Consider the following 12,020-nt stretch of genomic DNA (forward strand, 5'->3'; position numbering starts at 1 on the left):
TTCCCCCTGACTTCTCTTTCCTGATTTTCCTGCAGGAACTGTGGACATGGGTGGCAAACAGTCCACAAGTGGAGACGTCTCCATCATCCAGACCCCTGTGACAGAAAGTATCCAGGATGCCTACAAAGCTGGGGACACCAGCAAGGCACAAGAGTTGATTAGGCTGTCCTGTGAGGAAACTGCACTGCAAGTAGAAAAGGTTGGGTTGGGTTACTGCTCTCTCTCAGATTTTATTGGCAGAGCTGCCAAAATTTCAAGATGCTGTTGTCTTCTGTTGTTTTTTTTTTGTGGAGAAAATCCACTTGGTTGTGTGTGGCTCTGCAGAAACATGCTCAGGGACACAGTTTGCCCTTGAAAACACAGATCAGGAAGATGAGACAGACCACAGGGAGCAGTGTCTGCAGGAACAGGAGGCTGTGTGAGGAGGGGTGGTTGCTGCTGTGGTCACCAAAACAGGGAAATGCATTTTTCCCCATAAAAAGGAAGCAGTTTATAGACTTTGCAAAGAATGTATTTCCCCATCAGTGCAAAGATGGTTAATGACCCCCCTGGGAAGATTTTGCTGCCTGTGTGTGGAATTTTATTACAAACTCTGTGCCAGCTTCTGCACTGCTCTGCCTTCAGAGCCCTCTTTTTGAGCCTGCTCTTGGCACAGAGCTGATGGGATTATTTTGGGAGGGTCCCTGCATGTCAAGCCCAGTCATACTGCCCATCTCCAAAACAGGTAGTACTGCATTTTGCAGCTGAGCTGTGCAAATACTTTTTCTGTTGGTCCATGAAAATGGGTTTATACTCACCATTCCGTGCCTCAGGCACTTATATGATAAAAACATAGAAAAAACTATAACACAAACCCCAACAAATTAATAAAATAAATTTATCAACAGTGATGACAATGACCACTAATGTTTTTGACATTCCTAATTAACCACAGCCACAGTGGCCATGCCTTGGCGTGGGCACAAATAAATCCATGCAGCTCTAGAAATGTTCTTTCTCTGCCTTCTGCCCTTAACAGAGAGTTTCTTCTGCTGTGTTTCCTTCACCAGTGTCAGCTTTTAGGCATTGCAGCAGCATATGGAGATCTGCAGGCAGTGAGGTACCTGCTGAAGGAGGCATTGGTGGTGTTACCAACAGAGCCCAACGATGACAATGCAGCAGTGGTGGCTGCGTATTTTGGGCACAAGGACATCGTGAAAGAGCTGCTGGATTCCCTGCGTGGTAAGCCCTGGGCTGACCCTGCCTCTTCTCAAGGTTTTCAGGAGCTGTGTGCTACAGCTCCAAGCAGGCATTTGGGTTTTTTCCCATTCCTTGGAAGGGGAGGGGTTTAATCATGGGAAAGTGCGGGGAGGGATCGGATCTCTGCTGCACTTGAAGAAAATGTCCCCCCTGGGGAAGAGAAACACATACATAAAAATATTCTGTGTTTGCAAACTGGAAGTGGAGGAAGATGCCATTGAGACAGTTCATTCCTGTCAGGCCTCACAGCTGGGTAACATCCCAGACCCTACAGGGAAATTAGGGGATTTTCAGGATGCAGCATCATCCCACTGCTGATCCAATGGTCTCAGTGGTGCTGGCAGCGAGTGGCCTGACTGGCCAGGGACACTTTGGGTGCACAGCTGACACCCACTTTGTTCTCTGCTTGACATTTTGTATTGACTTTCAGGGGAATTCCTTCTTAAGAATAATCATTATATTTTACTTAAATTTTATTATAGTAATTATTTCAGAGCAGGAACATTTTTTGACTCAGACACAATTCGTAAGGGAGTGGTGGGGGTGTGGGGCAGAGCACACTTGTGACTCAGCTGTGCTTGGGTCCCTGTTGCTCTCTCAGTGTTCTGTGAACTTGGCAGCTGCTTCTCCCTGGGACCTTCCATGCATTTGGGGTCCAGAGGTCCTGCAGAACATCTGGGGCAAATCCCTGAGCTCAGACACTGCAGTAGCACAAAGGCTAAGCTGGTTTCTGCAATATTTAACCTGAATATAGCTCTAGCTCCTCACTGGGACTAAATAGTTGCCAGTGGCCTCCCTGAGAACGGGAATAACCTGTTGGGAAACCTGCTTATTTGGTGTCCTGTTGGAGCACTGGTAAGCAAAATGAATGTTCCAGTTTGTGGGATGCAATTAAATGTAATGTTTCCTTCAGCCAGAAAGGAAGCTGAGTAACCTAGTAGCAAAAGTTAAACTATATTAATTTAATACACTGAGTAATGAAAAGTGACTTAAGTAGTTTCTGGAAACTTAGCTCAGTTTAGAAGTGACCAAATTCCCTCCAACTCTTGCTTCGGGGGGGTCAGGGGAGGAGCTCTGCACAAACAGCAGCTTTCAGAAATTTTTATGCAGGACCTTCCAACTGCTTCCTTGGGAAGTTACACAGAAACCAATCATAGGACTTAGGTATAAATTGCATAAATTTGCAATTTGGCTGTTGCACTGCAATGATTCTCCCTGGAACAGTGAGAGCTACTTGTGGCTTACAGCTTAAGTGGAGCCTGTTTTTTGTAGCAGGAGTGTGAGGGATTTAGTGGAGTTGTTAGGAATGCAAAGAGCGATGTAATTTCCACATGGATAAGCTGCAAAAAAACCTTGACATGTAAAACTTGGGCTCGTGGGTGTTCCTGTAAGTGTTTCAGAGAGGATGTGAATTTGTAAAGTATTTGGAGGTAGTACAGGGAATCAGGGGAGATTTGGGGACTGCTTATTGTTAGCAGAAATAATTCTGTCCTGGGCATATAGTTACATGCCAGAATTAGGCACACCTAAAGGAAGGTGGTGTTGTACAGGAAAACATTATTTGTGAAAAAAAGCAGTTTGAGAATGACTAAAACATCAGCAAATTCATGCAGAAATCAGAACATGGTGTTTTTGTTTTTAGCCTTAAATGACATTTGTCTGACTTTACTATGGATTAATAGTAAAGAGTTGACCTGAAGTGAAATATTTGAAGGGGAAATGAAAGACTTTGTGGAAGACTTCAGGTTGCAGCAAAAACAAGCTAAAACAATTTTTTTTTTTGTTGACTGAAGCATTTATTTTTGTTTTATTCATCCAATTACATGAAAACTCACCTGGTTTTTCCCATTCTTTGTATCCCCTCTCATGAGCTTGAAGTGGCCAATCTTGGGTGATTTGATCTAATGTCTGTTTGGATTTGGATGCAAAGACAGTCCTGATCATCCCTGTTTGGGGTCAGATGTTCATTTATCTGCTGTGTTTTAGCAGAACTGTTGCTGGTCAGGGACAGACAAAAAATTTCAGCCATTAGCTGGGTGAATAAAGAACAGTTAAGCAAAGCTGAAAACTTTTGCCTGAACAGCTTAGGACCCTTTTCTGACACACTTTTGCAGTGTAATCTGTTCCTTTAGTTCTCAGGAACTTCACCCTGTCCCAGACCCCTTTGCACAGCCTTTATCTGTGGGTATGCCTCGCACATCGCAGCCTGGTGGCACCGAGTCACATTTTGTATGTTTTTGGTAGGTCCTAATACTTGCCAGCAGCTCCTGAACTGGATGCTGGCCATAGCCTGCCAGCAGGGCCATTTGGACATTGTCAAGCTCCTGATCCGTGCCTACAGTGCTGACCCAGAGAGCTGTGCAGTCAGGAAGAATGAATTCCCTGTCCTCATCCGCCTGCCTCTCTATGCTGCTATAAAGGCAGGTGGGTATTTGCATGCTTCCACATTTTGCCCCTTTTCTGCCAGGTCTTCAAAGGATGGGCTGAGCTGTTCACACACAGGGTGGTATCCATGGTTTGTCTGGAATTGGATTTCCAGCAGGATGAATGAAAATGAAATTGGCTCTGAATCTTTCGACTCAGCCGAATTGGAGTCAGGGCCTTGTGAAGTTAGATTACTGTAAATACTGAGAGGCTGAACTTTCCTCTATAAACTCCTAGGGAAAAGACCCTTAAAAACCAGAATCCTTGCAAGTAAAAGCATAATTGTTATGGACACTCTGGCACACATGCTTGATTTAGGCTGAATGATTCACACTTCAAAGCACATCTGTGTGTATAGTTTAATAAGATGGGAAAAAAGAGAAAAAAGAAAGAGCCTGGGCCAGCACTTTCACACAATGTCTTTGCTGTCTCAGTTTGACCAAACTGAGTCTTGCCACTGGAGGAAACAGCCTTTACACAGTTCAGTTTCCTTTTTGAACACTCCCACAGTTTTTTTCAGAAGTAGTTGTTTCCCAGGATTTCTGTTCAGCTCCTTGCTGAACATTTACATGAGCTGAAGGGAGCAAACAATCTGCTTTTCTCCAAAGGGAATGAAGATGTAGCCGTGTTTTTGTTGCGGAATGGAGCTTTCTTTTGTTCCTACATCCTGATGGACAGTCCTGAATCCAGCAAACACCTTCTGAGAAAGTATTTCATTGAGACAACCCCACTACCAGGTAGTGCTCCAGCAAAAACAGTAAGTAACTATTTATCTGCCTGAGGAGATGTTGTTTTAAAGGGCCATCATGCTAATAATTGATAATTGTCTTTGTATGCCATGTGGCTGCTGATTCTTCTCCTCAACTAAGAGCCTTTGTGGTTTGCTGCCCTTTTAGAAAGCTGTGCATGTGGCTTTGATGCAGAGTTACAGGGTGTAAAACACCAAGGCTTTGAATGGCATGGCTGTGCAAGACACAGCAACAGCTTCTGTGTGGCCATTTAAACATCATGGTGTGAACCAGGGTGAGGAAACACCCTGGGGAGAGGAAACACCAACTTTGGGCTCAAAGTCTTCCAGAGAAGAAGCTGGGCTGCTTCTAGCAGATATTTCCTCTGTGCCCCCAGGGTCATCACTTCCTTTAGGTTTCTGTTGTGCCCCCTGGTTGCAGGGGTATGCCACAAGCTCTGTGGTGTCCCAAAGTGTTGGCATGGCACAGAGCTGAACATGGGAACACTTCTGTGTCAGACACTTAAGGCAAAAATGGGCTTGGGTGGTTTTGGTTAACAAGGAACATGAGCAAAGCAATAATCTGCCGTATATTTTCCCTACTTCAGATCCTTCAGATCCTCAGCAGTAAAAAAGTGTCTCACACTGGTATTGTTACTACTTTATAGGGCAGCAGACAGTTTTGTATTATTTATACTATTTTCCAGCAATTTATTACCAGACATTTTTAATTTTCCCCCTCAACTTATAGTTTAACCCACACTGAATAGGATCATCAGATCCCTGAGCTTTCAATGCTTATAGTTTTCATCAGGTCACAAAAATTTTGCAGTGAAAAGATCCTAATCCTAATCAATCCAGTTGAGTATCTGTCTGCTCAGCTTATAGCATTGCAGGCTGTTTGTTCTGCTTTGGTGTTAAGTAAAAATAAGGAGAGAGGTTTTAGCAGCTTCACAAACTTCTCCATTCTCTGTTTTTCTGCCAGAATCCTCTCACTGGGTTCCTGTTGATACCCTGAGTGTTAGACCACATAAGTGAGCTTGACTTCTTTAGGTTCAGTCAGTAGATTTAGAGCCCTCCTTGTGGTGCTTTTAATTTTGTTGACAGATAAAGAAAAACAATCTGAATTCAAGATGTGGATAAGAGTTGATCAAATCTCTTTCCGAAGAAAAAAATAAATCCAACTGGATAATTCAGCATGAATAAACTTGGAATAAATGTTTGAATCACAGGGAAGAGGTCTGTTTTCCATGTGAATTTGCTGGCAATATTTAACTTAGCTGCTGTAAAAATGACTCAGCTTTACTGTTGTCACACCCTGAGCAAAGAAGAAGAGAGCAGTCTTCAGACATCAGCTAATTGCCAGAAGGGCCTGGTTTGAAAAGAAAAAAAATAAAAAAAGCAGAGAAAAAAACACAGAAATGTGATCTTGATTCTCCTAGTAGCTGTTTATTTCTAATATGTTTGCTTATTTAATGCTTTCTCTTTGAATTCATTTTGGCAGACTGGGACAGATTTGGGAGGATCTGTCCTAGTTTGTTGCAGAGCTCAGATCTTTGGGAAGTGACACTCACACACCCTGATAACTTTTTAAAACGTGTCTTTGTGGCAGCTGCAGACAAACTGCCTCGACGCTCTCTCCTTGTCTCAGGGGGCTCATCCTGAGATGGACTTTGCACTGGGAGGAAGCTAAACTGGATTATGGGAGGTGTGTGGCAGCCAGCTGGATGTCAGAACATTTTCCCCTTGGACAAGGAGGGCAAATCAAGTACTGATTATTTCAGAGTGAGCCCAGAACTTCAAAAGGGTTTGTCCCTTCTGTGCTATCTCTGAGTGGAAACACTTGAGTGAAGCTGAGCTCCAATGGATTTCACAGTAGTGAATGCAGAGCTATGCATGAAATGTGCTTGAGTGCTGGTTTTGGCTGCCACACCTTCCAGACAGACCTTGCACTGAGCAGAGCTGCCATTTTGCAGACAAGAGGAGTTACATCTCATTTTTCTAATACCTGTTTCTCCTTTTTCTGTTTTTTCCTGGCATAGTATTATACCCTCAGCAAACCACTGTTTTGCTAAAGAAAGGAACTAGTCCATTTTTACAGGAACAGGTACCAATGCCAAAGAGAGCCTTTGCAGTGAAGTGGCTGGGCACACATTGCAGTCTTCAATAGATGGAGTCAGCAGGGAGTTAAATGTAACTTTCCAGTGTGTACAGTGTGAGATATATTGAATTTTTCCATTGCCGGCCAGAGAAGAGTTTTGTCGTCTGTATTTTCCCTAGGAAATATTTTACCAATAATTTTATATTCAAGCATACAAATGTATATGTGTGGGATCCTCCTCTCATTTCTTTATCCTGGTAATCTCACTTACATCACCATCAGCACAGAGCTCTGCAACAGTCCCACACAACACTAAGAGCAGGGTTGTTGATGGAGGGAGCAGATCCCTGTCCTCAGATTATCCCATCTGCACCAGGAGCAAGGTTCTTATGGAGCATGTCACGTCATTTAGGAGAAATGCACAACAGACTTTCTTAATCACCTTACCAGACAGCCTGAGATTTAAGTAAATATTTTTCATATTTATAGTTGATCCTTTGCCCAAGAGCAGTGGGGTTTCTTGCTGCTGCACAATTTCCAGTCCTTTGCCTCAGTGCATCTGCTGACATTGCTGCTATAGAAGATTACACTTTAGTCTTCAGGGTTTGTATTGAGAAATTCTTCCTTTGGCAGAAGAGGGGAGTCTGCAGAGGTTTTCCTTGGCCCTCTGAAGAGCAGTGAGCTGCCTGCAGTCAGCCCTGAGCTAACATCCTCTGAACTCTGTCCCTGGTTTAGCACAGTGTTCACCACTGGTCCCAAACAGAGAAGGGTTGGGCTGAGCCCTGAGCTCTGCGAGTTTGGCATCACAGACCTTTGGCATCAGAGGAACAGCTTTTCTGGGAAAACAGTGGAGATGATTCAGTATGAGTTGGGGAGCAAATCCCCTCTCTTTGTGGAACTGCTGTCAGGATTTCTTGCTCTTAATTAACATTTTCTCTGCAGAGTTCTGAGGCAACCAAACCCCTGAGGTAACCCCACTGATACCAGGTTACTGGTACCAGCTGAATTTGATCCACTGTCTCTAAGTCAGATAGAGGAGTTTGGCTGTTCCTCCAGTTTGCAGAGACACTGTCAGTCCTTGTCTCTGGATGGGAAGGAGGGCACTGATTGCTGGGATTCAAAAAGCTGCCTTGGACACAGGACACCAACCCACAGTACTGATAGCAGATGCTGGATTTCACAATCTTGTCTGTAGTTTGAGAAGTCATTGTCTGCATTCTACAGGTATCTCATCACCTTAAATACCTTGAGGCCATGCCTCTGCACTATAGAGGGAAATTATACACAGCAGTCTAAATGCAAAGTAGAGATGGGTTTTCTATCAGTCTGGAAAGAGCAGCACAGACATAAGGTCCTGCTTGCACCCCCTGAAAGAAGGCTGTAAGGTTGTATTAGTACTGCACTGGTTGGTGTACTCAAGGATGAGTACTTTTTTCCTAAACCAAGGGATTTGTTGTATGTGTTACAGGTGAAAGAAAAGTTCAGAAAACTGCATACTGAATTTAAAACAAGAGTTTCTAAGCAGGAAGCTGTTAAATATGCAGACTTGGGAAATCTGGCAGTAAAGCAGGGCATGTTTGGTGTGAGAGTGAAAGCTTTGCAATGCAGCTCCCATTAGGTGCTGTGCACTTTGCAGTGGAGACTCTGCTTAATTTGATTTCTTGTTGCTGCTGGCTTGCTGTGTTTTACAGGGGTGCCTTGTGGCATGGCAGTAGATAAACAAACAGCTGGAGCTCACTGCCTTGGTTTCCCCAGTGGCACAATGGGCATAATATTTCCATTCATATTTGCAGGGCTGTCCTGAGGCATCACGAGTGAAGGTTTGAAAAGCACAGTGTGTACACTAAGTACCACTACTGTCAATATCTAAAAAGTGCATCTGTTTGTACTTAACCTTTGTTCCATTCTCCAAAACATTTGAGCTGTCTGATCTACATGACCAGTCCTGAGTCTCAAATAAGCATTTGAGATAGACATTTGTTTCCCTTTTCTTTCTTTATCTTCCCCAAATATATTTCTTTTAATTCTAAATTTGGGGTTAAAAGTCCAAAGAGCTAAATACTGGGCTTTGGAAAGCAAATGAAATTTGCTGCTGGAGTCTTGCTGCCTCCTGGTGGAGAATTAACAATCATTCAATTGAGGCTGGTTTTGGGATAAGTTATGGCAAAAACAGCAAGTTTATGAAAACGTTTAAGGAATATAATTTTTAAAATGTGCATTTCAGAACAAGGATTGGAATGCAATGAGGTGATCTTGAAAACTAAGCTTTGGGTTGTTTCCTTGCATTGATGACCACTATGTGTTCACACTTCCTTCTGTCCAAACTGGACTCTGAATAATATGGACTGGTGAAGAAGTCCAGGTCTTCTGCTTGAGCTGCTCATGGTCTTTGGAGTGAAATCATGGAGCAGATATAGCAGGGGCTGCTGATATCCAGGGATGATTTCATCTCTGAGTCAGTTTAATTCCTAGAAGCAGATTGGAAAGTGAGCAAAATGTTTATGGCCTGTGCTCTGCCCTGCCAGATTCCCAGTGGTGTAGCACAGGCTGAGACCAAGTGGGATTTCACTAATGTGGTTTTTCTCTCTCTCTCTGACACATGCAGGCTTTGTGTGTGAACTGGTCAAACCTCAAACTGCCCTGGGTGGATCTGGACTGGCTGATTGATATCTCCTGTCAGATAACTGAGCTTGATCTCTCTGCCAACTGCCTGGTGTCCCTCCCATCCGTGATCCCATGGGGGCTGATAAACCTTCGGAAGCTGAGCCTGGCTGACAATCAGCTGACAGAGCTGCCCAGTGTGCAGTCCTCTGATGAGATCATTTGTACAAGGTGCGTGCTCCACACAAAGCTGAGCCTGCAGGGAGATCGGGCTCCAGCTGGGCTTGAGGAAAACTGTGTAAGGGGAGAGCACATTGCAGGAGCTCCTTGGTCTGTTTTCTGTCTGCTGCAAGGTTTAACTTAGGATTTGCCCCTCTGCATCCTCAGTGTTTCCAAGTTTGTTGTCGGGACAGTTGTGGGGACTTTTATTCCTGTGTTGTCTCGTGTTGCCTCTGCTTTTCTCCAGCTCTGGTGAGCCCCATTCTTCTAAGCTGGCTCAGAGTGACATTGACTGGCTGATACTAATGATTTCCTCTGCTCTCTATCCAGACCACCTGTCTCTACTCCCTGGAGGGGTTAATTTTCTAATTAGGGTTTTATGCTTTGCCTTGTGAGGCATATTTCACCTGCTTTCATTCAGAACTGAAGCTGTCCTGGTAAAACAGTTGTCTGTGGAACAAGAGGCTTTGCTGGTGTTTTACTGATGCCTGACTGAGATTGTTCTGTACTCACAGGTTACTTGAGGTCGATGTATCCAGCAATAGGCTCTCTACTCTCCCTACTGGATTCCTACATCTTAAAAACCTTAAAAAACTCATCGCTTCCAAAAACTATATGGAGAAGTTATTTGACGAGGAAAACAGTACGTACAGTCCAGTGTCTGGCTTGCATTTCAAGGCTGGGCTGTAGGGAAGAACCCCAAAATGTTAAAATAATGGCTTTAATGGCTTAAAAGCTCTCATGCTTTTATACCAAGGCCACAATGTTTCATGTTTTCCAGCAACTAATTGGATTGGTTTAAGGAAGCTGCAGGAGTTTGATGTCTCTGACAACAGGTTGGTGGAACTTCCAACGGTTTTTCTATACTGCTTCAAGTCCCTAAACATACTGAATGTTTCCAGAAATCAGCTGAAGGTGTTTCCAGATCCCTGGGCCTGCCCCCTGGTAAGTTGAACTGCTCTGACAAAGTCAGAGGCTGAAAAAGCTGTTGAAACAATGCAAAAAAAAAAAAAAAAATTGACTGTGATGCTTAAAAAGGTGTTAGATGCTTAAAAGGCTGTTCTGTGGGAGTGTCCCTGTCAAATTTGGTTTATGGGTTTCAGATATAGTCTTTCTGAGGTTCCACCCTGTTCTCACCATGTTGATGGCATTGGTGGAAAAATTTTAAAAATGTGTTTTACATGGATGTATTAATTTTATCTGTAGTTCTTCTGAGCAGAAGTATTGTTAAGATGATTTTACAAAGCACCCAACTTTCACCAGAGCTAACTTTGCCCAAACCCATGGCAAACTGGGACATCTATATCCACACCCAACACTATGACTTTATTCCTCATTTTTACAGGGGCAGCAGGGGAACAGTATCCTTTGGGGAAGTGTTTGTTTGTGGTTGAAAAGTAAATTGGGGTGGGTGATTTTCAAAATAATTTTATAATACTTTTTGCTCACCAAGGAATTTGACCAGCAGTTGAGTGCATCTCCTTAACAAACCCTGTGTGCCTGCATACCCAGTAATTTATCTAGATCAAGATATCTTAATAGCCCACATAGAATTGATTTATTAAAGCTTCTGATATGTGACAGCTGATCTACTACATTATTTAAAGGGGTGATTATTACTCTCTAAATGTGGGGCTTTTTATGTTTTCCAGAAATGTTGTAAAGCATCTAGAAACGCACTGGAATTCCTACCTGATGCATTGACTGTATTCTGGAAAAATCACCTGAGAGAAGTGGATTTTTCTGAGAATTCACTGAAAGAAGTTCCAGCAGGACTCTTCCAGCTTGAGGTAAGTGTCATTTCTTCATAGTTCTCACACTATTTTCCTAATACTGATGCAGACCTCAGATTGGCTGCCTGGTTAAGGTAGGAACCCACGTGCTGGTTTGGACTGGTGCAGTTGCACAGAGCCCTTGAGCAGGCTGTCACCTCCTGAATCACCACATTCAGGCCCTTGTACAGTGAGATATATGTAGTTTCTGACACAGGTCTTCTGAGAACTCTCTCGATGTCTGTGGTTTGCAGAATTTGGGAGCACAGTTTGGAAGACAAGCCCTGCATTGTAGCTCCAAGCTCCAGCCATTGAAATATTGATGTACTCAAGCACACTCACAAATAGTTGTGCTTTTTCTTGAAGAAAGTGTTGTGTAATTAAGAGTTAGTATTTCTGTGCTGAAAATAGCATGTTTGAATGCCCTAAACAGGGCTTCTTGGGACCTCTGTAATCTTAAAGGTTGTAGATTAAATAATTCTTTCCTGTGGACACCACAGATCTATGGGTTTATGTCAAAATTCTTCAGAATTTCTGCTTTCACATGGTGTTGACATGAAACCAAGCAGAACTTGGGGTTTCCTCCAAGCTTCCCTGCAAGATTGTGAAACCCAGGGTTGTGGAGAGAGAAACAGAGGAGAATCTGTGCAGAAGTTCCATGCTTTTCCCTGCTGGCCTCTGGGGAGGGATGCAGAAGTGATGGTTCATATCCCTGTCCAGTCCTGATCTCAGGATCTGCTGCAAAGGTGCCTTTTTCTCCTGCTGGAACATGAGGGTTGAATTCCCTCAGCTCTTTCCAGTGATGCCTGTACATTTGGCTTGGCTCTCTGATGGCTGTTTGTTTCCAGTTGGCATTTCTCCTGAAACAGAACAAATCCTATGGACTATTGTCTCCAAAACTTGTTTTTTTCTGAGTGTATTGAGAGCCATCCCAGGG

At 43.5% G+C, this 12,020-nt stretch overlaps 1 protein-coding gene across 1 annotated transcript in view; it reads left to right on the plus strand.

Moving 5' to 3' along the window:
* LRRK1 (leucine rich repeat kinase 1) overlaps window positions 1-12,020 on the plus strand; it is a 68,902-nt gene that overhangs the window by 16,297 nt on the left and 40,585 nt on the right. Inside the window, exons 2-9 of the mRNA XM_062501269.1 lie at window positions 36-199; window positions 1,050-1,221; window positions 3,484-3,663; window positions 4,272-4,420; window positions 9,097-9,323; window positions 9,827-9,954; window positions 10,093-10,256; window positions 10,964-11,101. Coding sequence (XP_062357253.1) covers window positions 36-199; window positions 1,050-1,221; window positions 3,484-3,663; window positions 4,272-4,420; window positions 9,097-9,323; window positions 9,827-9,954; window positions 10,093-10,256; window positions 10,964-11,101 — 1,322 coding nt within the window. The remainder of the gene's footprint in view (window positions 1-35; window positions 200-1,049; window positions 1,222-3,483; window positions 3,664-4,271; window positions 4,421-9,096; window positions 9,324-9,826; window positions 9,955-10,092; window positions 10,257-10,963; window positions 11,102-12,020) is intronic.

The sequence above is a fragment of the Cinclus cinclus genome, chromosome 13 (assembly GCF_963662255.1).
Source record: "Cinclus cinclus chromosome 13, bCinCin1.1, whole genome shotgun sequence".
NCBI classification, from domain to species: Eukaryota; Metazoa; Chordata; class Aves; order Passeriformes; family Cinclidae; genus Cinclus; species Cinclus cinclus.